The sequence below is a fragment of the Malassezia restricta genome, chromosome VII (genome assembly GCF_003290485.1).
Source record: "Malassezia restricta chromosome VII, complete sequence".
NCBI classification, from domain to species: domain Eukaryota; kingdom Fungi; phylum Basidiomycota; class Malasseziomycetes; order Malasseziales; family Malasseziaceae; genus Malassezia; species Malassezia restricta.
The window spans coordinates 39,008-66,374 of NC_040199.1; the positions used below are offsets into that span (position 1 = coordinate 39,008).

General features: G+C 60.6%; 17 protein-coding genes across 17 annotated transcripts; 7 read left to right on the forward strand and 10 right to left on the reverse strand.

Moving 5' to 3' along the window:
* Positions 1-70: 70 nt before the first annotated feature.
* Positions 71-1,456, forward strand: MRET_3792 (protein phosphatase PTC7; the record flags this gene model as incomplete). The annotated part of the gene is made up of 1 exon (XM_027630419.1): positions 71-1,456. One exon carries the CDS (start codon positions 71-73, stop codon positions 1,454-1,456), a length of 1,386 nt encoding a protein of 461 aa, XP_027486274.1.
* A 77-nt stretch (positions 1,457-1,533) lies between these two features.
* On the forward strand, positions 1,534-5,013 carry MRET_3793 (component of the NuA4 histone acetyltransferase complex; the record flags this gene model as incomplete). The annotated part of the gene is made up of 1 exon (XM_027630420.1): positions 1,534-5,013. One exon carries the CDS (start codon positions 1,534-1,536, stop codon positions 5,011-5,013), a length of 3,480 nt encoding a protein of 1,159 aa, XP_027486275.1.
* A 3-nt stretch (positions 5,014-5,016) lies between these two features.
* On the reverse strand, positions 5,017-5,991 carry MRET_3794 (uncharacterized protein; the record flags this gene model as incomplete). The annotated part of the gene is made up of 1 exon (XM_027630421.1): positions 5,017-5,991. The coding sequence occupies one exon, from the start codon at positions 5,989-5,991 to the stop codon at positions 5,017-5,019; it is 975 nt and encodes a 324-aa protein (XP_027486276.1).
* An 85-nt stretch (positions 5,992-6,076) lies between these two features.
* MRET_3795 (uncharacterized protein) lies at positions 6,077-6,961 on the reverse strand (the record flags this gene model as incomplete). The annotated part of the gene is made up of 5 exons (XM_027630422.1): positions 6,077-6,297; positions 6,324-6,486; positions 6,513-6,830; positions 6,855-6,905; positions 6,938-6,961. 5 exons carry the CDS (start codon positions 6,959-6,961, stop codon positions 6,077-6,079), a joined length of 777 nt encoding a protein of 258 aa, XP_027486277.1.
* Positions 6,962-7,040: 79 nt separating this feature from the next.
* On the reverse strand, positions 7,041-7,620 carry MRET_3796 (NADH dehydrogenase (ubiquinone) Fe-S protein 4; the record flags this gene model as incomplete). The annotated part of the gene is made up of 2 exons (XM_027630423.1): positions 7,041-7,224; positions 7,253-7,620. 2 exons carry the CDS (start codon positions 7,618-7,620, stop codon positions 7,041-7,043), a joined length of 552 nt encoding a protein of 183 aa, XP_027486278.1.
* Positions 7,621-8,103: 483 nt separating this feature from the next.
* Positions 8,104-8,904, forward strand: MRET_3797 (exosome complex component RRP40; the record flags this gene model as incomplete). The annotated part of the gene is made up of 1 exon (XM_027630424.1): positions 8,104-8,904. The coding sequence occupies one exon, from the start codon at positions 8,104-8,106 to the stop codon at positions 8,902-8,904; it is 801 nt and encodes a 266-aa protein (XP_027486279.1).
* Positions 8,905-8,907: 3 nt separating this feature from the next.
* Positions 8,908-11,142, reverse strand: MRET_3798 (vacuolar protein sorting-associated protein 53; the record flags this gene model as incomplete). The annotated part of the gene is made up of 1 exon (XM_027630425.1): positions 8,908-11,142. The coding sequence occupies one exon, from the start codon at positions 11,140-11,142 to the stop codon at positions 8,908-8,910; it is 2,235 nt and encodes a 744-aa protein (XP_027486206.1).
* A 135-nt stretch (positions 11,143-11,277) lies between these two features.
* MRET_3799 (nucleosome assembly protein 1-like 1) lies at positions 11,278-12,535 on the forward strand (the record flags this gene model as incomplete). The annotated part of the gene is made up of 2 exons (XM_027630426.1): positions 11,278-11,291; positions 11,320-12,535. 2 exons carry the CDS (start codon positions 11,278-11,280, stop codon positions 12,533-12,535), a joined length of 1,230 nt encoding a protein of 409 aa, XP_027486207.1.
* Positions 12,536-12,615: 80 nt separating this feature from the next.
* Positions 12,616-14,297, forward strand: MRET_3800 (DNA polymerase kappa; the record flags this gene model as incomplete). The annotated part of the gene is made up of 2 exons (XM_027630427.1): positions 12,616-12,878; positions 12,902-14,297. 2 exons carry the CDS (start codon positions 12,616-12,618, stop codon positions 14,295-14,297), a joined length of 1,659 nt encoding a protein of 552 aa, XP_027486249.1.
* MRET_3801 (pH-response regulator protein palC) lies at positions 14,294-15,235 on the reverse strand (the record flags this gene model as incomplete). The annotated part of the gene is made up of 1 exon (XM_027630428.1): positions 14,294-15,235. The coding sequence occupies one exon, from the start codon at positions 15,233-15,235 to the stop codon at positions 14,294-14,296; it is 942 nt and encodes a 313-aa protein (XP_027486401.1).
* Positions 15,236-15,715: 480 nt separating this feature from the next.
* On the reverse strand, positions 15,716-16,094 carry MRET_3802 (F-type H+-transporting ATPase subunit f; the record flags this gene model as incomplete). The annotated part of the gene is made up of 2 exons (XM_027630429.1): positions 15,716-15,741; positions 15,773-16,094. The coding sequence occupies 2 exons, from the start codon at positions 16,092-16,094 to the stop codon at positions 15,716-15,718; spliced, it is 348 nt and encodes a 115-aa protein (XP_027486418.1).
* A 239-nt stretch (positions 16,095-16,333) lies between these two features.
* On the reverse strand, positions 16,334-17,132 carry MRET_3803 (ribosomal 40S subunit protein S2; the record flags this gene model as incomplete). The annotated part of the gene is made up of 2 exons (XM_027630430.1): positions 16,334-16,995; positions 17,039-17,132. 2 exons carry the CDS (start codon positions 17,130-17,132, stop codon positions 16,334-16,336), a joined length of 756 nt encoding a protein of 251 aa, XP_027486400.1.
* A 266-nt stretch (positions 17,133-17,398) lies between these two features.
* On the forward strand, positions 17,399-18,274 carry MRET_3804 (small subunit ribosomal protein SAe; the record flags this gene model as incomplete). Its single annotated transcript, XM_027630431.1, has 1 exon — positions 17,399-18,274. One exon carries the CDS (start codon positions 17,399-17,401, stop codon positions 18,272-18,274), a length of 876 nt encoding a protein of 291 aa, XP_027486344.1.
* Positions 18,275-19,104: 830 nt separating this feature from the next.
* Positions 19,105-20,505, reverse strand: MRET_3805 (histone acetyltransferase HTATIP; the record flags this gene model as incomplete). The annotated part of the gene is made up of 1 exon (XM_027630432.1): positions 19,105-20,505. The coding sequence occupies one exon, from the start codon at positions 20,503-20,505 to the stop codon at positions 19,105-19,107; it is 1,401 nt and encodes a 466-aa protein (XP_027486403.1).
* Positions 20,506-20,573: 68 nt separating this feature from the next.
* MRET_3806 (splicing factor 3B subunit 1) lies at positions 20,574-23,969 on the forward strand (the record flags this gene model as incomplete). Its single annotated transcript, XM_027630433.1, has 1 exon — positions 20,574-23,969. One exon carries the CDS (start codon positions 20,574-20,576, stop codon positions 23,967-23,969), a length of 3,396 nt encoding a protein of 1,131 aa, XP_027486420.1.
* Position 23,970: 1 nt separating this feature from the next.
* Positions 23,971-26,520, reverse strand: MRET_3807 (U3 small nucleolar RNA-associated protein 13; the record flags this gene model as incomplete). Its single annotated transcript, XM_027630434.1, has 1 exon — positions 23,971-26,520. The coding sequence occupies one exon, from the start codon at positions 26,518-26,520 to the stop codon at positions 23,971-23,973; it is 2,550 nt and encodes an 849-aa protein (XP_027486425.1).
* Positions 26,521-26,730: 210 nt separating this feature from the next.
* Positions 26,731-27,285, reverse strand: MRET_3808 (uncharacterized protein; the record flags this gene model as incomplete). Its single annotated transcript, XM_027630435.1, has 3 exons — positions 26,731-26,818; positions 26,850-27,114; positions 27,141-27,285. 3 exons carry the CDS (start codon positions 27,283-27,285, stop codon positions 26,731-26,733), a joined length of 498 nt encoding a protein of 165 aa, XP_027486312.1.
* Between the last annotated feature and the right edge of the window lie 82 nt (positions 27,286-27,367).

Genomic DNA, 27,367 nt, shown 5'->3' on the forward strand with positions numbered 1-27,367 from the left:
GTGCCCATGTCTAAATTTGGGTGCTGTCGCTCCCACACACGTTGGTCACCCTCATTTTGCGCCGCGTGGCATGCACGCATTTGGGCGTGCAAAGATACGTGTGACGAGACGAACTCTTTGCACATGCCACGGGCGATGTTTGTTTCCTTGGACAGCACCCCCCGCGTCACTCGCCGGCTCAAGAAAACAGATCTTTGACTCGAGCAGCTTTGGTGGGCAAACGACCACGTACGTATTCCACTCGGGTGCGTATGGTATACCCAAATCACGGCCACGAGTGCACGGTGAACAGACCTCGTCTCACGGATTCTTGGGTCCGCTGGCGGACTTTTTCCTGGGCGGACAGAAAGACGGCCAACCTCATCCTTCGCTTGACCAAGTATCTGTATTGCCATCATCATTGGCTTCTTTGCATGGCTGTGGGCTGCAATCAGCGATACGAAGTGATGGAAGGATCGTAAAAACACGCCTGCAAAGCCAGAATGTCGGTCAGGATGCCTACTTCTTGAAAAATGATGCTATGGGGGTCGCTGATGGTGTGGGTGGCTGGGCCGCTCAGCCACATGCTGATCCGTCGCTATTTTCACGGTTGCTCATGCATTTTTTGTATGCAGAATTGCAGCAGCTGGACGAGACGTTGTGTCAGTCGCTGGACGACCCGCAAGGCACGGACGACGTTCTGAGTGAATGGTTTATGTGCAATCCCGTTGACGTGCTTCAGAGGGCCTGGGAACGATGTGTGCGTGCGTCCAAGCGAGAAGGTATTCTTGGGAGCTCGACGGCTCTCGCGGCGATTCTGCGCGGCGATGAGCTGCGGATCGCAAACATGGGCGACTGCGTTCTTTTTTTGATCCGAAATGGCAAATTGATTTTCCGGAGTGCCGAGCAGCAACACAGTTTCAATTATCCGCTGCAGCTGGGTATGATGGACGCTACAGTCGAGAGTGTGATGCTATCACGGGCGCTGTGTATGCATCGAAGCGGCAGGATTCCTGCTGGCGCGCACGATATGGATCTGCCTGATGTCAACGACAGTATGAGCGATTACATCCACATGTACGACCGCGTACCGTCGCACGATGACGTGCCCTACGATACGCCGCAGCATGATGCTGGTCATTGGGAGGTCAAGGTGCTACCTGACGATCTCGTGCTCGTAGCCAGCGACGGCTTATTTGATAACCTATTTGATGACGAGATCATGGACACCGTGCACGATGTTTTCTCGCACTTCGCCAGCAGTGACCTTGAGGCCATGCAAATGTATGCGCCCACCCTGATATCCGAACGCCTATGCCGCTTAGCACGCAGTGTCATGGACGACCCGCGCGTGATGTGCAGCCCATTTCAACAGCACGCGAATGAGGAGGGCATGTACTACGTCGGTGGCAAGAGCGATGACGTCACCGTTCTGGCCGGCCTCATTGCGGAGCAGCAACGGCCTTGTCCCTTGTAATGTAGTCTAGATGCTTATGTAATATATGGAGCCTGGGCTCGTCGCAGCCGCGCTTGGCCGCCCCTTCTTTTTCGACCATGTCGGACGCGACGACAAGTCGCGTCACGATTGACGATGTGCGAGCGCAGACGATAAATGAGACTGAAACACAGTTGAATTCAATTGTGGCGTCTCATCGTGAGCACGTCCGCGAGCTGCTATACCTCGTCCAAACAGCTGAAGCGGATGCGCATGCAGCGTCGTACGCTCCGCCAGCGGCGCCGCTTGTGCCTGATGAGCATGCTGGGCTGCCGAAACTCGTGCTTCCCAACCATGCAGCCCAGGAGCTATCTGCGCGGCTTGCACAAACCATGAAATTGCTGCGCGAGAATGCCACGCGCAACGCTGAATTAAAAACACCCCTGCCGCCTCCCGACACTGCGACGCAGCTTCCACCACCCCCGGCGCCTCTTTTCAAGGTCCAGTCGCAACCAAAAAATACGCCGCATCCCGCGCGTAATGCAGCCGTGCGTCTACCGCCCTCGCCGATGCCCCGGCCTGTCGAATACGATCAGACGCTGCCCAATCCCACACCACCACTTACCCTACAAACGCTCGCCCCGAATCCACTCTCTGTCACGTATGCTTCTTCCTTACGCCCACTTCCACCAGACCCATCGCGCCGTGTCACAGGTATCGGCACAGGCGGTGGGTCCGTGCACCACCGGACAAGGCGCAGCACACAACGACCTGGGCCCATGGCCAAGCCTGTCAAGGGCACAGCAGGACCAGACCTTTTGCGTTGGCAGGTGCGGATCCGTGCCTGTCCTAGTGCAAGCTTGGTCCGCAAGGCCAGCAAGTGCCTTTTGACGGGAGACTGGAAAGTCGCGTTTACAGAGCAAAAGTTTTTGCGCGCCATGATGCGTATGGAAGACATGAAGCAGCAGGGCTTATGGAGTTTCCGGCAGCCCAAGCGGGTCAAGGGACGGGTTGAGCGCAAGACGCACTGGGACTATGTGCTGGAGGAAATGCGGTGGATGCAGACAGATTTTCGAGAAGAGCGCAAGTGGAAATTGGCGATGGCGTACGAATTTGCGCATCAAATTGCTCAGTGGCATCGGTCGTCACCTGAAGAGCGGGCTTCGTTATGCGTTTCGCGACGTCGCGTAGAGCCCATGCAATGGGAGGAGCCGGAGCCTGCGCCGGGATCGGAGCCAGAACCGGCACCGGAGGCTGAGTCGGAGGCGGAGTCTGATCCCAAAGCCCGAGTCCAAGACGACCCAGCCGACGAACCTAGAGACGAAAAGCCTAGCAACGAGCCGGACATCGACGTCGATGCGGATGCAGAAGGTGAAGACGACTCGCAAGCCATGCCCCGCCTCACATACACCGAGCCGCCCGCCAAGGCAGACGAGCCAGCGCAGCCTATGCGTTCTGACGCTAACAAGGAGACGACGCTGTCGGACAAGCTCCCATTAGCCCTCGTCACGGCGATCCGTGCCCCCATCTTTAGCCTGGATACGACGGCTACGACTGTATCGCCATGGTCGCTGTTAGAGCACCTCGATCCACAAACGAGCGCTGCGCTCATGCGCATGGACGACGCTCCGTCCATCGATCCTGAACAACTCGACTTTGACAAGCTATTTCCGGAACTACCGCCCTACGCGCCACCCAACGCGTCGGACGACCCAGCGTCCCAAAAACGGCGGGACGAGTCGCAGGCGCAATCAACCCGCCTCGTGCATGTATCGCGCCTGTTGGATGCCAAGCCTATCCTGGTAAGCACCCTTGATCCGGCGCGATATCGCGAGAATGGCCATTGGGTCGATACGAGCGAGTGGGCTGAGCGTATGCCACATGCACCTGAGGTGTCGCCGCCCTATGTCGCAGGCGTGCCGCCTGGGTCCCTGCTGTTTTCACGACGCGCAGGCAAAGCACCTCGAGAATCGATGGCCGGCCCTCGTATACCCACCGCACCTGCCCATCCAGACGCACGCGTGCAACAACTGTCGTGGTCGAGTGAGCAGGATGCGTTTGTGCAGGCGCTCGCCAAGCAGTACCACGACCATTGGTCCCTGGTGGCCGATCTGTTCAATGCAGCATGTTTTGTCATTCCCACAGAGAAGCGCACGGCATGGGACTGCTACGACCGATGCCAATGGCTCGCCACCGCCGCCGATCAGCGGCCCTCCCGTCCAGCGCCCCGTGACAGCAAACAAGCGTACCGGCAGCACTTGCTGGATATGATGCGCAAATGGGCCAAGCGGCGCGAGCAAATCCAGCGGCAGGCAGCGGCGAATGCAGCGGCGAATGCGTCCATGGAGCGAGCGAATCTGACGGCCCACGATACGCACACCCAGGTCAAGATGACAACGACACCGACGCCCCAGGCTCTGAGTGCGCTCAAGGCCGAGCGTGATCAGGCGGCGATTCGGCAGTTCTTTGAGCAGCAGCGCGCGGCACAGTTTGCGTACGCTCAGCAGCAGCAGCGCCTGCAGTTGGTTCAGGCGCAGGCGGCACAGGCCAACGACGACCCCCATCGCAAGGCAGCGGCTGTGGCCATGTCGGCCAGCGCCAGCGGTGCAGCACCCGCGGCGGGTGTGGCAGCAGCTCAGTCGCCCTCGGCGGCAGGTACGACTAGCGGCAGCGGTCCATCCCCCGCCGCGTCGGCAGCCCTGCTGTCCCGGTCGACCTCCGGTCCAGCGCCACCGCCACCTCATGTCACAGCCACATCGTCGCCGTCGTCCACGTCCCTCCCTCCACAGCAGCAGTACCTTGCAGCTATGTCAGCGAATCAGGGAGCAGCGACGGCGGCAGCCGCGGCGACCAAGCCGACCCCGGCGCCAGCACAGCCGCCTGTGATGATGGCCGGACCGTCTTTGCCCTTGGCCCGGGCTGCGCAGCCGTATTTCGGCGTCGATTCGGCCGCCATCCCCGCTGCGACGTCCGCGTCACCGTTGTCGGCCGCGAATCTCAAGGCATCCACACAGCCCACAGGCTCGCCGATCGTGGCTTCGGCCACACAGGGACCGCCACGTCCACCGCAGCCTATTGTGATTGCTTCTTCTGCCTCACCGTCTTCGAGATTAGCTCATCCGGCTCCGGCAGGCGTTGGGTTCGACGCACAGGCTACGGGGACACCCAGTCCTATGAGCACGCCTGCCGCGCCTGCGATACCCATGACGAATGCGGCGGCTCCGGGTGTCAATGCCGTCGGTCGACCGCCTACCGCAGTGGCAGGCCCCGGCTCATCGTACTTGGGATCTACCCAGGCCGCGCCGACGTCAGCCCCACCCAATCTGCATGCGCTGCAGCAGCAATTGGCAATTACGCTCGCTGCTTCGCACCTGAGTCAGGAGCAGATCAACAGCCTGGCCATCCAGCTGTACAAGCAGGCGCAACAGCAGCAGCAACAACAACGCGCGCAGCCTGACGGCCACTCACAAGGCTCGGCCCCGACGGGTTTGGTGGGCCATGCGCCACGATTCGTGCCGGTGCCGCAGCCCAGCGCAGGCTCACATACGACGTCGTTGCCTGCGAACCATCATGCCACGCCCCCATCTCGACAGACGTAGTCGCTATGTAGACAAAAGATACGCTACTACCAACCAACCCCACAGATGGGGCGTGAGGGCGCGAGGTGATACGGCGCCCGAGGCCGGGCCCGTGAAGCTCTGTACGTGGGCCTGCTGGTTGATGGACGAGACAAAGTCGCGGCCACAAACTGACTTGGCTCGCTCGTAGATGCTCTGCTGCGACTTGAGCACGTCCGAGTTCTCCAGGCCCGGTGCATAGGGCGACGAAAGCTCGTAGGAAATGTACGCGGCCAGCACGTGTTTCGAGCATTCCGTGCACAACACATCCGGGTCAGACTCGCCTGACAAGAAAAAGAAGACTTGCTGCGGGGCGAGGGAGGGGAGCTGAGAAGTGTTGATCGCAGGGGAAGAGGATGCATTCGTCGCTGCCATCATGTGGCTGCGTGGGATGGTCGGCAAGACGCGAGCCCAGTACGCCTCACTGTACACGTCCTGGGGCAGAGGCATAGCTCGCTTGGTCTTGGAACTCTTCTTCGCCGCCTTCTTGGTGATCGTCGGCAGGCAATACCGGCCAGATGCGTCCTTGGAGCACACGGCATCACGGAAGGGATTGAATATGTACAGGTATTCGTACAACTGCAGAATCTCGGGATGTCGGGCCTCGAGCTCATCTGTGCATTGGTTCCAGAACTCGAAGAGAAAGTAGCGCACAAGGTGTCGGTCGCATCCATTCTGTGCCTGGCACAGCTTCTCCATCGACGACGAGAGCGCCACAGAGCGGCTCGAGTTCGTCGACTGCTGTGCGAATGTGTTCGTGGCTACAATGAGCGGCTCAGTGCATTGCTGGAACACCTTGTCCTGATCAAGTTCCTGCAGGAGCTGAGAACAGCTGTCCGAGATGCCGTCCGGTATGTTGTCGATGATCGCCATGTGCGGCGATGACGCTGTGCCATGCACGACTCCCACGGCCGCTATCCATAGCGCCCAGGCGGCCCACATGAGCCGCACCAGCCTCATATCGCGTCAGCTCTGTCCAGCTCTGGCGTCGGCGGCGGCGCTGCCCCCCAATCACGTCGTGGGCGGTCGGCACGCGGCTTGGGCCCTAGGCTCCTATGTACCCAATCGCTCGATCGAGGACCTCCACTAAATGCAGCATACGGTCCCTGTCCTCCACGGCGAGCGTCTCGAACGACACGAGGCCGTAGTCCTCGACAATGTCGCCGAGTACCTCGTACATCTGTGCGACACGCGGCTGCGTGGCGTGCAAGTGATCTGACATGTAGTGTAGGTCCTGTACTTCTGTATAGTAGTCGAGGGGAAAGACTGGTCGTTAGAGTGGCCGTACGTACTCAGCTGCGACTGCTGCTCTTCATCGAGCAGATCGAATTTGCTGAGGACATTGACATGTGGAAGCTCGAGCATGAGCATCGCACGCAGCGCAAGCACCAGAAGCGCCACGTAGCGCGCGGGATCTGTGATGTGCGTGGCGTCCGACAAGTGAACGGCGACCAGCTGCGCGGTGAGACAAGGGTACGTACGCGCCAGTCCTGCTTCTGCAGGCGCTCGAGAATGCGCTGGAGACTGGGATGATTGGTCGAGAGCTCCACCTGTCCAGGCAGGTCGAAGAGGACATAGTCATGCTCCAAGGCTGCGAGGCGCGACTCGAGCCAGTCGATATTGTGCTCCAGGTACTCCATGCAGTACAGCATCGCGCCATTCGGTCCTAGATCCAGCTCGGCCATGACGTCCGAGACGGAAATGAGGTCCGAGAGGGAGATGTCACAGGGGTAGGGGACGCGTTCGTTGGCCGGATCCAGATTGACGATATGGACGCCGCGTTTCAAGGCAGAGAAGAACTGGGTCAGTGTGTGCCTGCTTACCTGGTACATGCCATAGCAGTACGTCGTCTTTCCCGAACCGGGCGGTCCGATCTAGGCGTGGTCAGTGCCTATACCACACGTACAATCAGCTGACCATACCGCACCATGACAGCAAAAGGGAGGGCCGTTGGGTGGAGGCGTCGAAACGGCGCGCCTAGGTCCAGGGAACGTGGGCGCTATGAAGATCTACTTTGTGTGGTGGATGCGCAGCTTGCCGGGCGAGTACTTGAAGTTGGCGGCGTAGCTCTTCGGGGGGATGCGCGCCTTGTGGGGCTGCTGGACCAGGTAGTTCCAGCCCTGCTTCTCGCAAAAGTGGATGGCTGCGTCGAGCGAATCAAACCGCATCGAGAGAGACTGCTGGTGGTCGGCGCTGTTTGTGTGAGCTAGTGAGTACGTACGTGCTGGCCCATCCCATGAGGGGGCTTTCCCAGCGGCCCGAGCCCTGAAGGACCTCGAACTCGACGCGCCAGTCGCGCGTGCCGGCGCGTCCAGACTGCGTCGCGGGCTTGGCTGGCTGGAAGATGCGCACGTAGCGCTGGTGGAGTGAGTTGGGTGCATCGCTCACGACCGAGGCGGCCGTGGGCTCACTGATCCGGTTGACCTGCTCGGCGACCAAGTCGCGCTTTTCGCCAGGTGCCGGGCGGGCAGGTACCGTCTGGTGCGCACTGTCCTTGCCGACGCGCAAGCTCGTGTGCATGGTGCGGTACAGCGAGGGCCGCATCGGCAGCGTATGACGGTACAGCAGGCTCCTGATCATCGTCGACATCGTTCGGCAGGAAAAGCGAGGCCGCCGCCGGCGGCCCTACCGACTCGGCGCGCCGATTCGTGTCACGTGATGCAGCCTCTCGGCCCCTGGGCGGCGCCGTCTGGCCGGGGGCGCGGCCTGCGCAGGCGCCCGCGTCTCGGCGCCCGCGGCCTGGCGCCCGCTCGGCGGGGCGAGGTGCGTGTTTGACCTGGTGGTGTGGTGCGTCGATCGCTGTACGTAGCTATGAAGGGGTGTCTTGGCTCGGCGTGAGCTGGCTGCTGGTTAGTCTGTTCTTCGGGAGAGAGGCATCAGAAAGAACGCAGCATTTTGTCGTCCATGCTAGGCTCGGATAATGTGGATAAGATAGGAACCATCCTCTGCGTGCCTTGGGTCGATACGTACACGATGGTGGGGGTGGAAGAAAAAAAAAGCGGCGACCGTTTTTTCTTCCGGTCCCTTCCTCCACGCGCGAAAAGCGGCCGATTTTCTCCCGCTGTCACTGCTATGGTCGTCGTGTTGCCGGGCGATGTGATCCACGAGGCGGCGCCGTCCCTGCAGCAGACCAAGCTGGGGCCGGGCGTGCTGCCTGCGCCGCATGCCCCGGAAGCACCTGCTACACTGTCGTCCATACACACGGGCGCGCTGGGCCACATTCGCACGCAGCAGCGCACGGCGCAGGCTGCCGTCCCGATGCATGGCTGGTACGTCGAGTCGGCGCGCCGGCGGTACGTGCCGTGCGAGGGTGATCGGGTAATTGGGCAAGTCACGAATCGCGGCGCTGAGTCGTTTACGGTGACGCTGTTTTCCGCGCACCACGCGTCTCTGCCGGTGCTGGCGTTTGAAGGAGCGTCTCGGCGGAATCGGCCGCACCTCGAGATCGGTGCGCTGGTGTATGCGCGCATCGAGAGTGCCGAGCCGTGGACGGAGCCTGTGCTGAGCTGCATTGATCCCGTGCACAACAAGGCCGACGGCATGGGCGAGCTCAAAGTCGCTCAGGAGCCGGAGCTATCGATGGTGTGGCGGGTCAGTGAGCCGCTCGCACGAAGCCTGCTGCGCCCAAGCCACACGCTGCTCCCCAGCGTATCGCGGCACTTTGCGTTTGAGGCGGCGATTGGCGTGAATGGCCTCGTGTGGACGCGCGCCTCGCGTGCCGAGCACGTCGCGGCCCTGGGCCGCATCTTGGCCGCTGCCGACGAGGCGTGCCGACAGCATGCGCTGGCGGGCGATGCATCGCCGACGTCGCTGCACAAGCGCATAGGCGAGCGCGGCGAGCTGCCTCCCGATACCATATCTCAGCTTGTATAGGACCTATGGACGCCGCTGACCGAGCGCGACGCCAAACATGCTGCCAAACTTTTTCCAGTCCGGCAGGCCCAACGCGGTGCCGGCGGAAGGCGTCGAGGGCCGTCCAGGCGGCGCATCGGCTGCCGACGGCTCGTCGCGAGGGCGATCGCCGCCCGTCTCGGCGTACACGTCCGCATGGGGATCGAGCTCGAGGGACGAGAGCGCGGACGTCGTCGGGAGGGTATCCGGAGCGCGATCGACGGCGGCGAGGAACGCTTCGACCAGCGCATGCTGCTCGAGACGGCGCACGCCGTGCAGATCGAGGATCTTTTGGAAGTTGGGGAGCGACTGATCGCCCACATGCTGGCGGTACGCGTTTACGAAGGCCGGAGCGTCGGTAGACGGCACCGCCAAGATGGCCAAGACGGGCTGGACGCGGCTCATGGCCTTGTCGACGATGCGCACGTACGCGGCCTGCGACGCGCCACTCGGCCACTCGATCAGCAGCGTATGCACATGCTGTACGTCGCGCTGGAGCTGCTCGGCCATGCGTGGCCGAATTGGACGCAGCCGCACGATCGACTGCGTGATGCGCATCATGGTAAGGTGCGCGGCCTTGTCGCACCACGAGCGCACGTACCGCTTGTTCTCGACGTGGTGCCGCACCACGACGCCCACGCTCTCGAGGCCGCTGGCGAGCAGATCGACCCATGCGCTCTTTTCATCCAGGTGCTCGCGCTGCGACCACGGCACGTCGGGGCGGAGCAGCGCCTGGAACGCCGGGTCGAGCGCGGTGGACAAGGCGCGTGTGAGCGCCTGCAGCGCGGACGACATGACGCCGAAGAACTCGTGGCGCTCAGCGTCGAGGACCACCGGCGCTGCCTCGGCGTCCACGGCACGCAGCTTCTCGGTGAGTCGCTCGGCGAGCTGGGTGCATGTCGTCGCGCCGTAATCGGCCGTATTTAGCACCGTACACAGATGCAACACGTCGCGCGAAGACAGCGATGGGAGCAGCACATCGTGTGCGTACCGCCGGAGCCACTTGCCGTACACGCTGCCCAGCTCACGGAGCGGCGCACGCGGCCCGAGCGAGGCGCATCGCTCGAGCGCCTGGCGGTACAGCGTCACGAGCTCGGTGGACGAGACGAGCACACGCACGGGCTCGTCCGCCGACATGTCGGTCGTCGCTGCCTGCGAGCTCGCGGCCATCTGCGCCAGCATCTCGCTGAGCTGGCGGTCCTGGGCGTCGACGTAGACGCCGAGGTACGGCGTAAACGCGGACGAGATGGGCCGGTCGGCATGGAAGCCGAACTGCCGCGCCACCGACGCTTCAAACTCGTTCGTGCTGTGCAGCGCATTCAACAGCACATCGACGTGCAGTCGCGGCTGCTCACGCACCAACACACTGCGCATATCGTCGTGCGTAATATCGCAGAACAGCACCAGGAGTCGGCGCTCGACGTGCCATGCCGGCAAAAACGCCGGCGCGTGCTCATCCGCATACGTGCGCAAGAGCCGGCGGATCCATGCATACCTCCGCGGCACATTGTCGAGTTGCCCGGCCTCGTCGACCGCCCGGAACACGCGCCGATACTCCCGGAGCTGTCGCGTGCAGTACCACTCCATGAGCTTGTCTCGCACCTCGGGCCCGAGCGCATCGACCACCAGAGCCGCATCAGGCAGAGCAGACGTGCTGGCGTCCCAGCGTGGCCGCTGAAACGCAGCCTCGTACTCGCTCATGACCATCTTGTGCAGCTTCTCACGCAGCGAGTCTGTCAACGTGCGCTGCTGCAGGATGCACGGCACACTGTGGAAGCGCACAAAGAACGACAGCAGCGCCTCCACGGCCTGCAGCGTAGAGGCCGCATCTCGGTACTGCTGCGTCTCGCACAGCTGCTGCAGTTGCATCGTGCTGCTGACGAGCATCTGCAGCCGCCGCAGCGTCACGATCGAGTGGCCCACGTTCCGTTTGGCCATATCGAGCCACCGAATCTCGGCGGTAATCTCACCGACGCTTTTCTCAGCTCGGCTCGCATGCGTTTCCAAGTCAGCCAGGGCCGCGAGCAGCGCCTGCGCATCGTGCTCATGTTCATTCGGCAGGGGATGCGCCGTCAGGGACAGGAGGCGCCGCGTCTCGTCGCGATGGCGCGTAAGCTGTGCATGAACACGCGCTTGTGCCCTCTCGACATGCGCACGACTCAGCCCATCGCCATCGCCCCCCGCCAACAGCGCATCGACTCGCGCCGCGACCGAGTCCATGGTGGCGGTGGCTACGGCCACGTGGAGCGGCGCGGGTCCCTGAGGCCGTTTCTCCACTTAACGCCCCGATCCACGGCGTGGGGCCGAGACTGGGGTCAGCGGCTCTCAGCCCGCGTTTTCTCCCCCCCCCCAACCATGGATATTGGCAAGTGCGTACAGCCGTGACTCACCGTGCAGGAAACGAGACGCAAACTGGACGGCGCCTACGCCACAGAATACGCCGTTGTCGAATGCGCCGATCGAGCGCGAGCAGCTCGCGCGTCCGACCGTCGGCACGATTGGCGAGGAGGAAGAGCAGGGCGAGGCGGCGGATGCCGCCGCGGCTCTGCTGCCGAATGCCGCGCTCACGAACATGATCCAGGACCGCCTCTCGACGCTCGTGGGCCAGTCGTCCGGCTACATCGAGTCCCTCCCTGCCGAGGTCCGTCGCCGTGTCGAGGGTCTCAAGGGCTTGAATGTGGACCACCAGAAGCTGGAGGCTCAGTTCCAGCACGAGATTCTCGCGCTCGAGAAGAAGTTTGCATCGCTCTATGCGCCGCTATATAACCGCCGCAAGCAGATTGTGCTCGGTGAGGACGAGCCGACCGCCGAGGAGGTCGAGCATGGCGAGGCGGTCGACAAGGACGAGGACGACGAGGACGACGACGAGGCGTCGCTGGCGCACCTGTCGATCAGCACCGATGCGCCCAAGGGCATTCCCGAGTTCTGGCTCACCGCTCTGCGGAACCATGTAGCGCTCTCTGAGCTGATCACCGAACGCGACGAGGGCGCCCTGCGGCACCTGACCGATGTGCGGCTGCGGTACTTGGATGCTAGCAGTGAAGCGGTGCCAGGCCAGGCGCAGCAGGGCTTCCAGCTGGACTTTGTCTTTGATGCGGCGCACAACGAGTTCTTCAGCAACGCGGTGCTGACCAAGACGTACTTTTACCAGGACCAGGTCGGCTTCTCGGGCGACTTGGTGTACGACCACGCGGAGGGCACGCAGATCGAGTGGACGTCGCCGGACACCAACCTGACCCACCGCCTCGAGACGAAAAAGCAGCGGAACAAGAATACAAACGAGACGCGCACTGTCAAGCGGTTAGTGCCCACCGACTCCTTCTTCAACTTCTTCTCGCCGCCGCGGCCGCCCACGGAGGCCGACGATGTCGACGACGAGGACCTCGACTCTCTCGAGGAGCGTCTGGAGCTCGACTACCAGATCGGCGAGGATCTCAAGGACCGCATCATTCCACACGCGATCGACTTTTTCACCGGCAAAGCGCTGCAGTACGAGAACCCCGACGAGTGGGACGACGAGGACGACTTTGAGGACGATGACGACGAGGACGAGGACGACGACGACGATGCGCCAGCCCAGCGTCCCGAGCCTCAGGAATGCAAGCAGCAGTAGTACAGTAGGTCTCTTTCCACCGTCCCTTTTTCCACGCGAGCGACGCGCGAGGCTAGGCGTGCCTCGTGATACCGCGCGGCATGCCACCTCGCCATGCCTATCCGATCGGTCGCGTGAAGGACGCGCGGCCGCTTTTGTGTCAGCGGCTCGTCCTGCGCCCCTCGAGCTTCGCGGCAGAGCCGCTCGTGATTCGCTCGTTCGTCGCCCCACGACGTCCTGGACCCCTCCACCCGACTGCCCGGGCCTGGATGACGTCGGCGGACGAGGCCAGCTTGTACCAGCACCTGGGCGGGCCATCAAGCCACAAGGCCGGGGTGGCGTCGGATGCAGATACCCAGAAACGGTACGTGCGCGCTACTTATGCAGCATTCATGACGTGTCGCAAGGCTCCAAGTACTATGAAAACGAGCGGCGACGGCACGAGGCGGTGACGCGTCGCATCGACCGCATGCTCGAACGGCGCAGTGCGGCTCTCGATCGGCTGGGCAGCGTAGAGCGAGCGCGTGCTGAGTCGCACGTGTCGCGCGTCGTGGCTGAACTAGAGGCGCAGCGCGACGTGTCGCGGATCATTCTACACTGCGATATGGACATGTTTTACGCGGCCGTCGAGGTGCAGCGATGCCCCGAGCTGCGTGGCAAGCGCTTCGCCGTGGGACACGGCGTGCTTCTTACTGCCAGCTACGAGGCACGCCAACGGGGCGTGCGCTCGGCGATGGCCGAGTACGTCGCACGCGCCCTTTGCCCCGACCTCTTGGTCGTCGAGACCCACTTTGACGCGTACCGCCGACGCAGTGAACAGGTGATGAGCGTGCTCCGCACCTACGATCCGACACTGCACCAGCGCAGCTTGGATGAGGCGTACCTCGATGTGACGTCCTACTGTGCGACACATGCCATGGACCCACGCGACGTCGCTGCCCAGCTCCGCCTCGACGTGTACCAGGCCACCGAGGGCCTCACGGTGAGCGTGGGCATCGCATGCAATCGACTGCTGGCCAAGATCGCGAGCGACCATGGCAAGCCGGACGGCGTGTGGTATGTGCCGCCGACGCGCGACGACATGATCGCGTTCATGCGGGGCCTCAGCGTACGCAAAGTACCTGGCATCGGCCAGGTCACCGAGCGCATGCTCTCTGCCATCTCGATCCACACCTGTGACGACATTTGGGCGCGGCGTGTCGAGCTGAGCGTGTGCATCGACTCGTACCGCATGCTCCTCGCCGCAGCGCTCGGCATCAGCGATACTCACATCGCACCACCCAGCCGCGATGCACGCCGCTCGGTCGGCTGCGAGCGGACTTTGGCTCCCACGACCGATCCAGCCACGCTCCACGCCCACCTCCGCACCACCTGCGAAAGCCTGTCGCGCGATCTGGTGCAGCAGGCGTACCGAGCCCGCACCGTCACACTGGTGTGCAAGCGCGATACCTTTGAGCGTTTCACGCGCGCACAAGCGTGCCGTGTCGCCGTGTACACATCGGACGATCTGTACGCGGTCGTGCATGCTCTGCTCGAGCAGGAGCGCGCAGCCTCGCCCGTCCCGCTGTGCCTGCGTCTGGTCGGCGTGCGTGCCTCGTCGCTCATCGATATGCACACGGCACGCGACGGACCCTTGGCGCAGTGGCTCAAGACGCCACACACAGCGAGCCGCGACCCCATCGTGTGCCCCGTGTGCAGCAAGGACATCCAGGTACGCGGCGTGCGCACCGCGAGCATCAATGCCCACATCGACGCATGCCTGTCGCGCGCCTCGCGCACTTAGTAGTAAGCACCGGCACCGGCGTACGTCGTCCGGTGCGTGGCCTCGCGCTTCGCGCCGAACGCATAGACGGGCATGTACGCCTTGGGAAACATGGCCGCGCGGCCCTCGGATGTACATAGCAACACTTCCTGGACCGAGGGAATGCGCTGGAATGAGAGGGTATCGTTCATTTTCTTGTACGCAGCATGCCACCGGCTCATGTCGGCCCACGCCGAGGTCTTCTTGTGCCCGTCGAGCATCGATAGCGCCATGGCCAGATACGCCATAGCCCACCCTGTGTTTTTCGCATACTCGCCTTGGTCAATGCCGAGCCACTGGTAGGCCAGGGCCTTGTGCGTGTGCGCCGAGCGACGGGCATACGGCAGGAACGCCATCTTGTCGTCCACATCCGTGTCTGGGCGCAGTGCATGCAGCTTTTGCGCGAGTTTGTGCTTGGCCGAGTGCGGCTCCATGCCGAGGCTCTGGGCGCCGAGCGTATGAGCCTCGAGAAACAGCGATGCTGTGTGTAAATGCAGCTTGGCGAGGAGCGATGGCGACGGATGCTGAGGCGGCAGAGGCGGCCCATGGTGCCTCGCATATGGCACGAGGAGCTTGCGAATCGCCAGCGCATGGGCGTCGGCCATCGCCAGCTTGGAGCATGCCTGGACGCCCTCACTGACCAGTTCCGGCGGGTACGCCGACTTGCTGGGCGGCGCCGGGTACGTCGGCAAAAGCTGTGTCGCGACATACTCACACACGCCACTGGCGCGGCACAACAAGTCGATCGCCACACGCAGGCGGTCATCACACGCCTTGCGGTCATGAGCACCCAGTTCGTAGGCACCGAGGGCCTCGACGATCGTCGCTGCCTCGGCACGCAAAGAACACGCATACAGCATATGCATCAGGCACACCTCGCTCAGCAGGCCATGCAGCCGAAATTTGCTCGACACAAGCATCGAGCGCCACGTCAGATGGACGTCATCACGTAGCAGAATCGTGTCCCGCAGCACACAGTCGTACAAGCCCAAGAGGTACGGCAAGTACTCCGACACGGCCTGCACTATGGCCAACGGCTCACGGCTATGCAGACACTGCTCGACGCGCGCACGCAGCTGCGATGTGTGCACGACTTCCGCATGCAGCACGTCGGTCTGGGCCAGCGACACAAACGACACTCGGTCGACTTGCGGCACAGCATACGTGTACATGGCCAACCACGTGGAGACACGGATGCCTCGCGCCTACCTCTTCGTGTGCCGCAAGAGACGTGGCCCTCAAGAGAGGTGCGCCGCAAGAGACAGTGATCGCTGCCCACGGCAGCGCCAGGCACCCTTCCTCTCCGCAGGCACGCCACGACATCTATCAAATCATCCATAGCGCAGAGCGCCGTAGCCAAGGGGATCGTTCCGATGCATTTCAGCTACGCATACCTAGATCTAGTGGTGCGCATTCTTGTGGTACTCTGTAGGGGCGTTAGTACAGCGCATACATACTCAGATGACCGTTGTATTCCAGCGTGTAGCCAAACAGCATCAGGCCAGCGATCGTCCACACAAGGGGCTTGGCACTGGCATGCTTGCCGTCAAAGTACTTGGCCTTGAAGCCCGAGGGGCGCCTCTCAGGCTCCGCACCCTTCGGCAGTGCCTTGTAGAAGTTGACCACGGCCTCCGTGTTCGCCGCGTTCTCGCCCTGCACACTCTTGGGCGTGGCGATCTTGGGGGGAATCGGCAGGTTCGAGTTGAAGCGCACCTGCTGGCCAGCGACACGCACGGCACGAGCAGCCTTGTTCGAGTGCATGAAACCACGGGCAATCATGATCGTTGTCGTCCAAATGAGCCAGCCTCGCGGACCCGGCGCGCTGCTGGCGCCCGTCACGGGTCAAGCCGGGAGTCACGTGACAAGAAGGGCCCTGCCCACAAAGCGGCGGCGCCAAACTGGTCGCGGCCATGCCTCGCTCAGGGGATCGTGGCATCGAGGAATATGCAATTTTGGGCTAGGGCCAAAACTCTAGCTAGCTACTACAGGCGCAACTCGGCTTGCGTGTTTGCGCGTACTTAGTGAAGCTTCTTGCCAACGCGAGCAAGGTGCGTCGCGTGCTCCACGTATGGGGTCGGAGGGACAGGCACCTCCTCCCAGAGGTTGGGCGTGAGGACAGCGTACGTCTTCGACACAGCCTCGAACGTAGCCTTCAGGAAGTTACCCATCGTAGCCGTCTGACCCTTCGACTGGGTGTACACATCTTCAATACCGGCCAGCTGCAGCAGGCGCTTGGGCGCGGGCGAAGCCACAATACCCGTACCGCGGGGAGCAGGCACAAGACGGCACATAACCGAGGCCGTCTTGCCCGACACCTTCGTGGGCACCGTGTGAGGCTTACCAAGAGCGCTACCCCAGTAGCCACGGCGCACGGGAATGATCGTGAGCTTGGCCATGATCATGGCACCACGGATGGCAGAGGCCACTTCCGTAGCGCACTTGACACCGAGACCGAGGTGACCATCCGAGTCACCAATGGCCACAAAGGCCTTGAAGCGCGTGCGCTGACCGGCACGGGTCTGCTTCTGGACAGGCGTGATCTTCATGACCTCGTCAGTGAGCTTGGGCAGGAGAATGTCAACAATCTGGTACTCCTTGATGGGGAGCGAGAACAGGTAAATCTCCTCCATCGACTTGATCTTGCCGTCCTTGACGAGACGACCCAGCGAGGTCACAGGCACTGGTCAGGTTAGCACGCCGCGCCAACGACTCTTTTTACGTACCCCACTCTTCCTTCTCGTCCTTGCGGGCACCACGACGACCGCGGCCACCACGTCCACGGTCACGTCCAAAACCACCACGTCCACGCTCAGCCATTTTGCTGCGTTGTCAGACAGCCTCACACATACCTTATTCGTTGAGGAAGTAGTCCAAGTAGCACGCTGCGCTCCGTCGACAGGCTTCGTTCGAACGCACGCGGCCAGGAGCTGGGTACAGTTTTGAGAAACACGTGACCAATTGTATTTTTGCTCGGCCGATGCAAGTATCGAGCACTTCTTCCACACGCCTGGCCCAAAGGATCGGCGGCGGCCATCGAAGCGCTTCTTTACACGCACATCCATTTTGGAGCTGTATTCCCCAACATGGCTTCCAAGCAACCTGCTATTTTGAACCCTACGCCCGAGGACATTAGTCTCCTTCTCGCTGCCCAGACGCACATCGGTACCAAGAACTGCGAGAAGGCCATGCTTCCCTACGTTCACAAGCGCCGTGCCGACGGTATCCACCTGATCAACATCGGCAAGACGTGGGAGAAGATCGTGTTCGCTGCCCGTGTGCTCGCCGCCGTCGAGAACCCCGCTGACATCTGTGTGATCTCGGGCCGCACGTACGGTCACCGTGCCGTGCACAAGTTCGCCGCCAACACGGGCGCCACGGCAATCGCCGGCCGTTTCACGCCCGGTTCGTTCACCAACTACATCACGCGCTCGTTCAAGGAGCCCCGTGTGATTGTGGTGACTGACCCCCGTGTGGACCACCAGGCCATCCGCGAGTCGGCCTACGTCAACATCCCCGTGATTGCTTTGTGTGACACGGACGCTCCTCTGCGCCACGTCGACATTGCCATCCCTGGTAACAACAAGGGTCGCCACTCGATCGGTCTCCTCTGGTGGCTGCTCTGCCGTGAGTTCCTGCGCCTCCGTGGCATCGTGCCCCGCACGCCCAACGGCTGGAACGTCATGGTCGACATGTTCTTCTACCGCGACCCTGAGGAGATTGAGCGTGAGCAGGCCGAGGCCGCGCTGGCCAAGCAGGCCGCTGCTGCCAGCGCTGTGCAGGAGTCGACGATTGAGCAGGTCGACTTTGCCATTGAGGGCGCCGGCGCTGGTGGTGTGAACCCCTCGGTCGCTGCCAACCTCTCGGCTGGTGGTGAGCAGGTCGACTGGAGCGCCGACGCCGCCCAGGACTGGGCTGCTGACACGGGCGCCGCTCCCGCCGCCACCTCGAGCTGGGACTAAGTCTCGCTTGGTATACATGTCTCCAAAATAACGCGTTGTCTGGCCTCTTGCGTTCGGCTCCGTGTGGAGAATCTCCCACTGGCGGGAGATGCGTAAGAGCCCATATTCCGAGAGCCTTAGATTCATAGAAGGACTGCCAGTGCAACAAAATGTGGAGGTACGCGTCATGTCTCGAAAGAGGGCGTTTGATGACGATGACGAGCCGACGGAGGTGGCGCCCAGGCGTCGCCAAGCGTTTGTAGAAGAGTTGAAGAGCTCAAAAGGACCACCGACAGTCAAGCCCACCGCGAGTCCAGCACCTGAGCCGCCCTCGCGCCCACGCCACGCATCTCCTATACCAGTGCGACATCGCTCGAACGACGACAATCCCATGTGCTCCACTGACTCGGAGGAGGTAGAAGAGATCGTGGAAGGGCTATCCCTGCTTACTTCTCGCCGTCTCGAATCCATGCTTTCCCGCCTTACACTGCGGCGTGAGCGTATCGCAAGATGCATGAAACTCGCCCTGGACCATGCCAAGGCGGCAGAGGCTGTCGCTGACAAAATAGCCCGAGCCATGCTCGAGGCTCCGATACCCCGCAAGCTCGCCATCCTCTACGCCATGTCTGATATTCTGTATAATACATCAGCACGCGTTCCATGTGCCTGGATGTACCGGAACGCTTTTGAGCCATGGCTCACCACGCTCTTTGCCCATTGGGGCGACGTTCTACGACGCACCCAAAGCCCCGAGCTCGAGCGCAGCATACACACTATTCTTGCGTGCTGGGATGCATGGCTGCTTTGGCCACCGATCGTGCTGGACGAACTGCGTCATGCTAGTGTACAATCTACCAACCAAACCGAAGCTGGTCACGCGTAAATACAGGCGGCTTCCAATGCAGGTGTTCAGCATGAATGCGCCGACGTTTCTTTTTCATCTGACGCTCGTGCTTTTCGAGCACGGCATCTGAGAGAACAAGGTAGTGTTTACCCTGGTATTGCTTGAGCAGACTGAGTGCCTGACATGTCTGTAGGATATCAGCATGCTGAATCGAGGTTTTGTTCGCAATGTCGTCAATACTAATTTCCTCCGTCGTCTTGAGCAAAAGCTCAACGATCGTTTCGGACCAGTATGCACGGTAGCCGAGCAGACCGAGGTCAGACAGAGGCTTTTCCGGACTGCCCAGTTTACTCTCGCGTTTCGAGAGCTCGTACGAAAACTCGATCAAGAGACGCCCAAAACCCGTACGCTGGTGCTGCGGCAGAGTCAGAATACATGCGACATTATAGCCTTCGGCACTCTCCTTCTCCTTCGAAAAGTAACCGATCATGTGGCAGCCGGTATTGTCGCGCTGACACATGACATAGAACAAAAAGGGATCCACATCATAGTACAAGGTCTTATGGTCCAAAAAGCACTTGCTTAGCAAGCACAAATTTCGACACCACGTCTTTTGGCGCCGACCGTCGAGCTCAAAAAAGCTGATGTCCTCGCACCGATAAATCTCGTTGCCGGGCGGGTGCAGCATCGTGCACTTTTGACGGTGACGCTTGAGCAGGAAATCGCTAGGAAAGTACGACAAACACATTTCACACACGTATAGACAGTCAATATATGCGTACTCGGACGGGTACGGGCTGAAATACCACACCTCAATTTGATGCTTACCCATTTGAATCATATTCAGGTTTTTGACGCGCGAGACTTCACTCGCGCACTGTGTCATGGACCCGTTCGTACGCAGCTTTTCCACCTCCTTTTCTTTGCTGAACGACGTGTCGTCTCCCTGCTCCTTCTTGACGTTGCTGTCCTCCGCCTGTGGAGTCGAACGCGCATCTTTGACCACCTTCCGCTTCGTGTTCTTGTTGGACTCGGCCGCCTCGGGCGGCGGCGGCCATTCCATCTCACGCGACAGTACGAGCTTGGCGGAGGGTATCCACTCATCCAGTCGCTTGTTAAAGCCACAGTAGTGCACATAAAAATGGAGCTCTGGCTCTTTTTCTTCCACGTTATCAGCACCTTTTTCCTGCATTTCTTGCAGTAAATGCAGCCTGTTTTGTCGCTCTTCGCGGATCGACAACACCTCGACTTGTCGTTGTTCTGTCTCGCCACTCTCAGGCGTCGTCTTCTCTGCATACAATTTTGCGCCCACCATAATATCTTTCAATGTATAGCTACCCCCCTCACTCTTGCGCGGGGCCACATCTTGCACCGCCTTGGCATTCTTGCCAACGGCCCGCGGCGCCATTCCACTCGGTGGCGTGCCAGAAAACGCTCCGTCTCTGACGATGGCCGTATATATCACGTGATATCACTATGGGCAGCGTCGATCGTGTGGCAAGCCGCTCGCTTGTGGCGACCATGTCGAGTGAGGAGCTGGACGAGATCCAGCGCCTTCGAGCTGCGCGTGCCTCTGGAAGACAGGGCATCGGCTTGGGAAGCAATCAGGAAGATCGCGACATTTATGGGTCCGGAGCGTCGCGATCGTCGTACGTGGACTCATTGCCTACGGGGCCGGACGACGACGACGATGACGACGAGCCTCGGCGATCCAATCCCCTTGATGCCTTCACAGCACCTCAACATTTGCTGCACGAGTTCGCTGATGACTCGTATGATCCACTTGCAGAGCGTGTGGCGCAGCGGCAATTGGCGTCGCGTCAGTCTGACTATCATAACCGCCGCTTTCATCGGGATGCAGGGCCTGAGAGCCAACATGATCCGTTCTCTGCAGAGAGCACGGGTGAGGAAGGATACCGTGATGCCATGCGCCGGGCTAATCTCGAGCGTGAGGAGCAGCGTGTTCGCAAGATTATTGAGGAAAAAGGTGAGGAGCCCAAGCCTGATGATTCTACTAAGCGGCGTCGTTCGCGTTGGGACGAGACACCGGCGGACGAGCCCACGGAAAAAAAGCGTTCTCGATGGGATCAAACACCCGTAGACGGACCCAGCAAGCCGACACGCATTCGGTACATGTCAGATGAGGAACTCAATGCGCTGCTTCCGAGCGAAGGCTACACGATTGTGGAGCCACCGCCAGGCTATGCGCCCGCCCAAGCACACAAGCTGCAAGAGCCAGAATCGTCTGGATTCTACATGCCCGAATCATCGACACTTGGTGCTATGGCGGACGACATTGTGGCGGATCTGCCAACGGATGTACCAGGTGTCGGTCAATTGGCGTTTATGAAGCCGGAGGACCAAAAGTACTTTGGCAAGGTTCTCCAGGAAGACGATGAAGAGGAGCGCATCTCGCGTGCTGAGGCTAGGGAACGCGAGATCATGCGCTTGCTCTTGAAAATCAAAAATGGCACGCCGCAGCTTCGAAAGCAAGCCCTGCGGCAGATTACGGAGCAAGCACGCACGTTTGGACCTGGTCCCTTGTTCGACAAGATCTTGCCGCTTTTGATGGAGCGCACGCTCGAAGACCAGGAACGCCACTTGCTTGTCAAGGTCATTGACCGTGTTCTGTACAAACTCGATGAGCTTGTGCGGCCCTACGTCCATCGTATTCTTGTGGTGATTGAACCTCTGCTTATTGATGAGGATTACTATGTGCGTATCGAGGGCCGCGAGATTATCAGCAATCTCGCCAAGGCGGCTGGTCTGGCGCACATGATCAGTACGATGCGGCCGGATATTGATCATGCTGACGAATACGTGCGGAATACCACCGCTCGCGCACTGGCAGTTGTCGCCTCGGCTCTGGGCATCCCAGCGATGCTGCCGTTCCTGCGCGCCGTCTGCCGCTCGAAGAAAAGCTGGCAGGCGCGTCACACGGGTATCCGAGTCGTGCAGCAATTGGCTATCATGATGGGCTGTGCTGTGCTACCGCATTTGAAAGGTTTGGTCGACTGCATTGAAAAAGGGCTGGAGGACGATCAGCAAAAGGTGAAGACGATGACGGCGTTGGCACTCTCGGCATTAGCCGAAGCGTCCGCGCCGTACGGTATTGAGAGCTTTGAAAATGTGCTCAAGCCACTGTGGCTGGGTATCCGGCACCATCGCGGACGTGGCTTGGCGGCGTTCCTCAAGGCCATCGGATTTATTATACCGCTGATGGATGCAGACAGCACGCTATACTTTGTCAAGGAAGTGACGCCGACGTTGATCCGCGAGTTTCAGAGCGCAGATGACGAGATGCGGCGCATTGTCCTCAAGGTCGTCAAGCAATGTGCGATGACGGAAGGCGTGACCGGTGCATTTCTGCGAAACGACTTGGCGCCGGACTACTTCCGTTGCTTCTGGGTGCGTCGTATGGCCTTGGATCGACGTAACTATCGCCAGGTCGTCGAGACAACGCAGGCACTAGCGGACAAAATGGGTGTAAGTGAGGTCGTTGAGCGGCTTGTCCACTTTCTCAAGGATGAGAGCGAGCCGTTCCGTCGCATGGCGATGGATACGATCCGGCATGTCGTGTCGACGCTCGGCACGGCCGATATCGGAGAGCGACTGGAAATGCAGCTGGTGGACGGCATGATCTATGCGTTCCAGGAGCAGTCGGACGAGGATCGCGTCATGCTTGACGGGACAGGCACCATTGCTCATGCGCTGGGCATGCGCATTAAGCCGTACCTCATGCAGATTGTGTCGACGATTCTGTGGCGTCTCAACAACAAAAACGCCAGCACGCGCCAGCAGGCCGCGGACCTGACAACCAAGCTGGCTGTCGTGCTCAAGCAGTGTGGTGAGGATGCGCTGCTATCGAATTTGGGCGTCGTTCTCTTTGAGCAACTGGGCGAAGAGTTCCCCGAGGCACTGGCGAGTATGATCACCGCTGAGAGTGCGATTGCCAACGTCGTGGGCATGACGCAGATGAATCCACCCGTCAGGGATTTGCTGCCGCGCATGACGCCCATCCTCCGCAACCGCCATGAGCGGGTACAGGAAGCGAGTATCAACCTCATTGGCCGTATTGCTGACCGTGGTGCCGAGTTTGTGAGTGCGCGTGAGTGGATGCGCATTTGCTTTGAGCTGCTCGATCTGCTCAAGGCACACAAGAAGGCTGTGCGGCGTGCGGCGATTAACAGCTTTGGGTACATTGCGCGGGCGATTGGACCGCAGGATGTCCTGCAGGTGCTTTTGACCAACCTTCGTGTCCAGGAACGACAGAGCCGTGTGTGTTCGACTGTTGCGATTGCGATTGTCGCCGAGACGTGCGGGCCCTTTACATGTCTGCCGGCCATTCTTAATGAGTACCGCACGCCTGAGCTGAACGTCAAGCATGGATGTCTCAAGGCCCTGAGCTGGGTGTTTGAGTACATTGGCGAGATGAGCAAGGACTACGTGTACAGCGTCATCACGCTGCTGGACGATGCACTCACAGACCGCGACCCCGTGCACCGCCAAACAGCTGCCAGCATTGTCAAGCACCTGGCTCTTGGCACGGCTGGCCTGGGCCGCGAAGATGGCATGCAGCACCTCTTCAACTTGGTGTGGCCGAATGTCTTCGAAACATCTCCTCACGTGATCAATGCTGTGATGGAGGCCATTGAGGCGCTGCGTGTGGCCTTGGGACCTGGTGTAATTTTGTACCATACGCTGCAAGGCCTCTTCCATCCTGCTCGCAAGGTTCGTGAGGCGTACGTGCGCATCTACAACACCAACTATGTAGGCGCACAGGACGCGCTGGTCGCGTACTATCCTACTCTGCAGGACCGCCCTGAAGAGCACCGCGATTACGTGCGGCATGACTTGGACATGTTTGTGTAGATTATTCGCCTATGATAGTATCCATGGCCTGCAACGTGTACTCGAGCATGGCACTTTCGACGAGCATGCGGTCCACACGCGCATAGTGGCGCTCTGTGTACGGAACGAGGCCCTCCAGCAGGGCGACGGCCGATACCTGGAGCGACGCACGCGCGTCTTCTATCGCATCGAGAATCGATTCGGCATCCCATTGTCGCACGATCGCATGCAGGACCAGCTGTGCGATCGGAGATGTGCGTGCAGACGTGTTCCAGTCGCGCACATATACGAGGAGCTGCGCCAACTGACTCCGCGGCAAGTCGCGCAAGATATCATCGACGGTCGCGAGGCCCGTGATGCTGCCGCTTTGGGCGTCCGCGGTGCCTAGTGCATCTTGGAACAGACGCTCCATCGATGCGATCGCATCCTCTTCCGGTCGCGATGCTGCTACCTGGGCAAACAGTTGCAGTAGCCGGCGCGGCTGATTCATTTGGAAGGCCAGTGCTATCGCACTGCGGTAGTCCTGAAGCAGCACGAGATTCGTAAAGGCCTGCTCACGCTCGACGGCATCCTTGGCTGCAGCAGCCTGCTCGGCCTCGACGACCTCGGTGGTGTCGTTCCAGACGGCCATTGTGCTGTCCGCGGCACCACTCACAATCTGGAGCGGCGTCGTGGGCGTTTCATCCCGCACGACCAGCGTCCAAATCTTGTCTTCGTGCGCATCGATCGTCACCGCACACTCCTCGTCGCGCACATTCCAGATCTTGATGAGCCCATCGTTACCTGACGACACAATCTGTGTACCGCTGGGCGTGTATCGCAGCCGCAGCACACTGCCCGTATGGCCCTCAAAGACCCGCACACAGGTAAAGTCCTTGAGACTCCACATGCGAACGGTCTGATCACTCGACGCCGTGGCAAAGGCCTGCTCAGCTGGAGAGAACTGGACGGACCATACGCCGCGCTTGTGGCCGCGACATGTAGATAGCAGCTCAAGGGAGGCTGTAGGCTTGGCATTCTTGCGTGGCGGCACGTAATGTAGACGGAATACTTTGGCTGTGCGGTCCTGCGAGCCCGACACAAGAAGCGCATTATTAGGCGCGATATCGATAGAATTGATGTCCTTGTCGTGGATTTTCAGGGTCAGTAAGGACGACAGCTTGACGTTCCGGCTGTCGTTGGTCAGTACAGAGAGATCCCACAACTTGACAGTCCGGTCCTGACTGGCTGTGATGACAAAGGGCGCATCTTCCTTCTTCGAAAAGACGACGCATCCGACGCTTTCTGCATGCCCTTCACATACACCAAGACAGACCCATCCATGGCGTCCGTCGTGCACACGCGCCCAAATTCGGGCTGTGTGGTCCTTGGAGCCGGATACGAGCCATTCACCATTGGTGTCGATGCTCAGTACCATGTCGGAATGTCCATCCACAAGCGCCACGTCGTGGTCACGGTCCTGGGTATCGAGCCTGTAGATGCGCAGCTGGCTGTTATTCGATGCCACAGCGAGATAGTGTGTCTGTACGAGCGCCAAGTCCACGATTTCGTCATTGTAGCCCACCAATTGGCGCGTCTGAACCAGCTGTCCGTCCCACACGAAAAAGGCCAGGTCCTGCGTGGCGGAGACAGTCACGATCGTATTCGAAGCAAGGACCGCATCCACCAGGCCGCGCAGCTCATCTTCGTCGTCCTCATCGACTCGCTCGACCGTTTGCTCACTCACCACCCGTCCCTGGGTATCCCACACTCGAAGTGCGCCTCGAGAGCCAGCCGTAATGAAGTACGGTACATCCGGCAGGAAATGCAGCGCCTCGATGCGCTCATGCGCCAATTGAATCTCGCGGCGATGCCAATGTCCATCGCGTGCGTCCCAAAACACAAGTGTCTGGTCTCGAGCACCACTCACGAGTGTCTGTCCATCCGACGAGAGACTAATGCCACGCACAACGCCGGCATGCGCATTGAGCACGGCCGATGGCTTGGCATGCATCGCCTTCTTGTGGCCATGCAAGTCCCATACGCGCACTTTGCCATCGACGCAGCCGGTGAAGAGCTGCACGCGGCGTCCTGCCTTCGAAGGGCTCTCGACATGCCAGCACAACGCACTAATCACGCCGCCATGGCCCCGGAACACGTGTGTACAGTATCCGCCCCGCATGTCCCAGATCTTCACAGAGCCATCGGCGCTCCCTGTCGCCAGCAGACTCGAGGTCGGATCCACGGCCATCAGGGCTACAGGCGCCTCGTGGGCCTTGGAAATCGTGCGCACATGCTCCATGCCAGGCAGAACATAGAAGTGCAGCGCTAAGGAGCGGGAGGCCGTCACAAGGTACGTATCATCGTTACTCAGCGTGAGGCTCTGTATATCCTCGCCATCTCCGGCGATCTTGTGCAAAATGCGCGAGGTACGTGCCTCGACCATGTGTACGTCCGTTCCAAACGTCGCGGCGATCCATGCCGCATCAGACGTCACAGCGACAGCGCCGCCCGAATAAAATGGGTCGAGCGCTTCGCTCTTGGCAAACGACGTACGAAGGCGTCCCCGGCTGCTTCCGCCAGTCGTCGTCATCGTTACGTGGCCTCGACTGTCTGTGCTCGCGAAAAAAAAAACCTGGTTGGGAATTCGAGGATTTATGCACATGGAGCATCCGCTCAGGACCCCAGGCCTGGGTCAGGCCCAGCAGGCGGTCGGTCAGCGTACGGCGTAACAGGGGCTCACCGTCGCAGCGTGATCCGTGTCCAAAGTTGCTTGGCTCGTCTGCTACTCGTGCTAGTCTACCTATACACGCTCCTGATTGACCTGCAAGTCTGACGTGTCGACGACAGAGCCGGTCTGAAGGCCGCGCCTCGGGTACTGCTCCATCAAGCTAGGTCGTTAGTTGCGCCGAGTCCACGTACTAAGGGAACCTCACACGGTGGGTGCTGGGCTTCTGTGCGTCTTGGATCATGAGCTGCGCTTCAGCACGCTTGATCGACAAGTCAATGTGCTCCTGGTTCGCCTCCCGGATCTTGTCCGTGCTCGTCGAGCACGACTCAATCAAGTCGGTAAAGAAGGGCTTGGCTGCCTCCTCATCGCCCTTGACGTATTTCTTCAAATAGTAGTTCGTAGCGGCACCTCCGGCGATCGCCGCGATACCGAGCGTCCAGAGCCGCGAGTTGAAGCCTGGGAGTAAGGAAAACGCTACATACCTTCGCGAGGGTACTCGGCCGTCTGCGCCTCGGACATGGGCTGCTGCACACCGCGAGCCACCTTGGTCATATGAAGACCACGAACAGCGCCCATAGAGCGCGATGCAGGGGCACGCAGCATACGCATGGATCCTGACACCATCATTGTTGTCTGCGGAAACGCCGTTCGTCCGATCGCTCGTTGACTTGCCGACGGCCCTGTGCTCATCGGTCACGTGATTACTCTG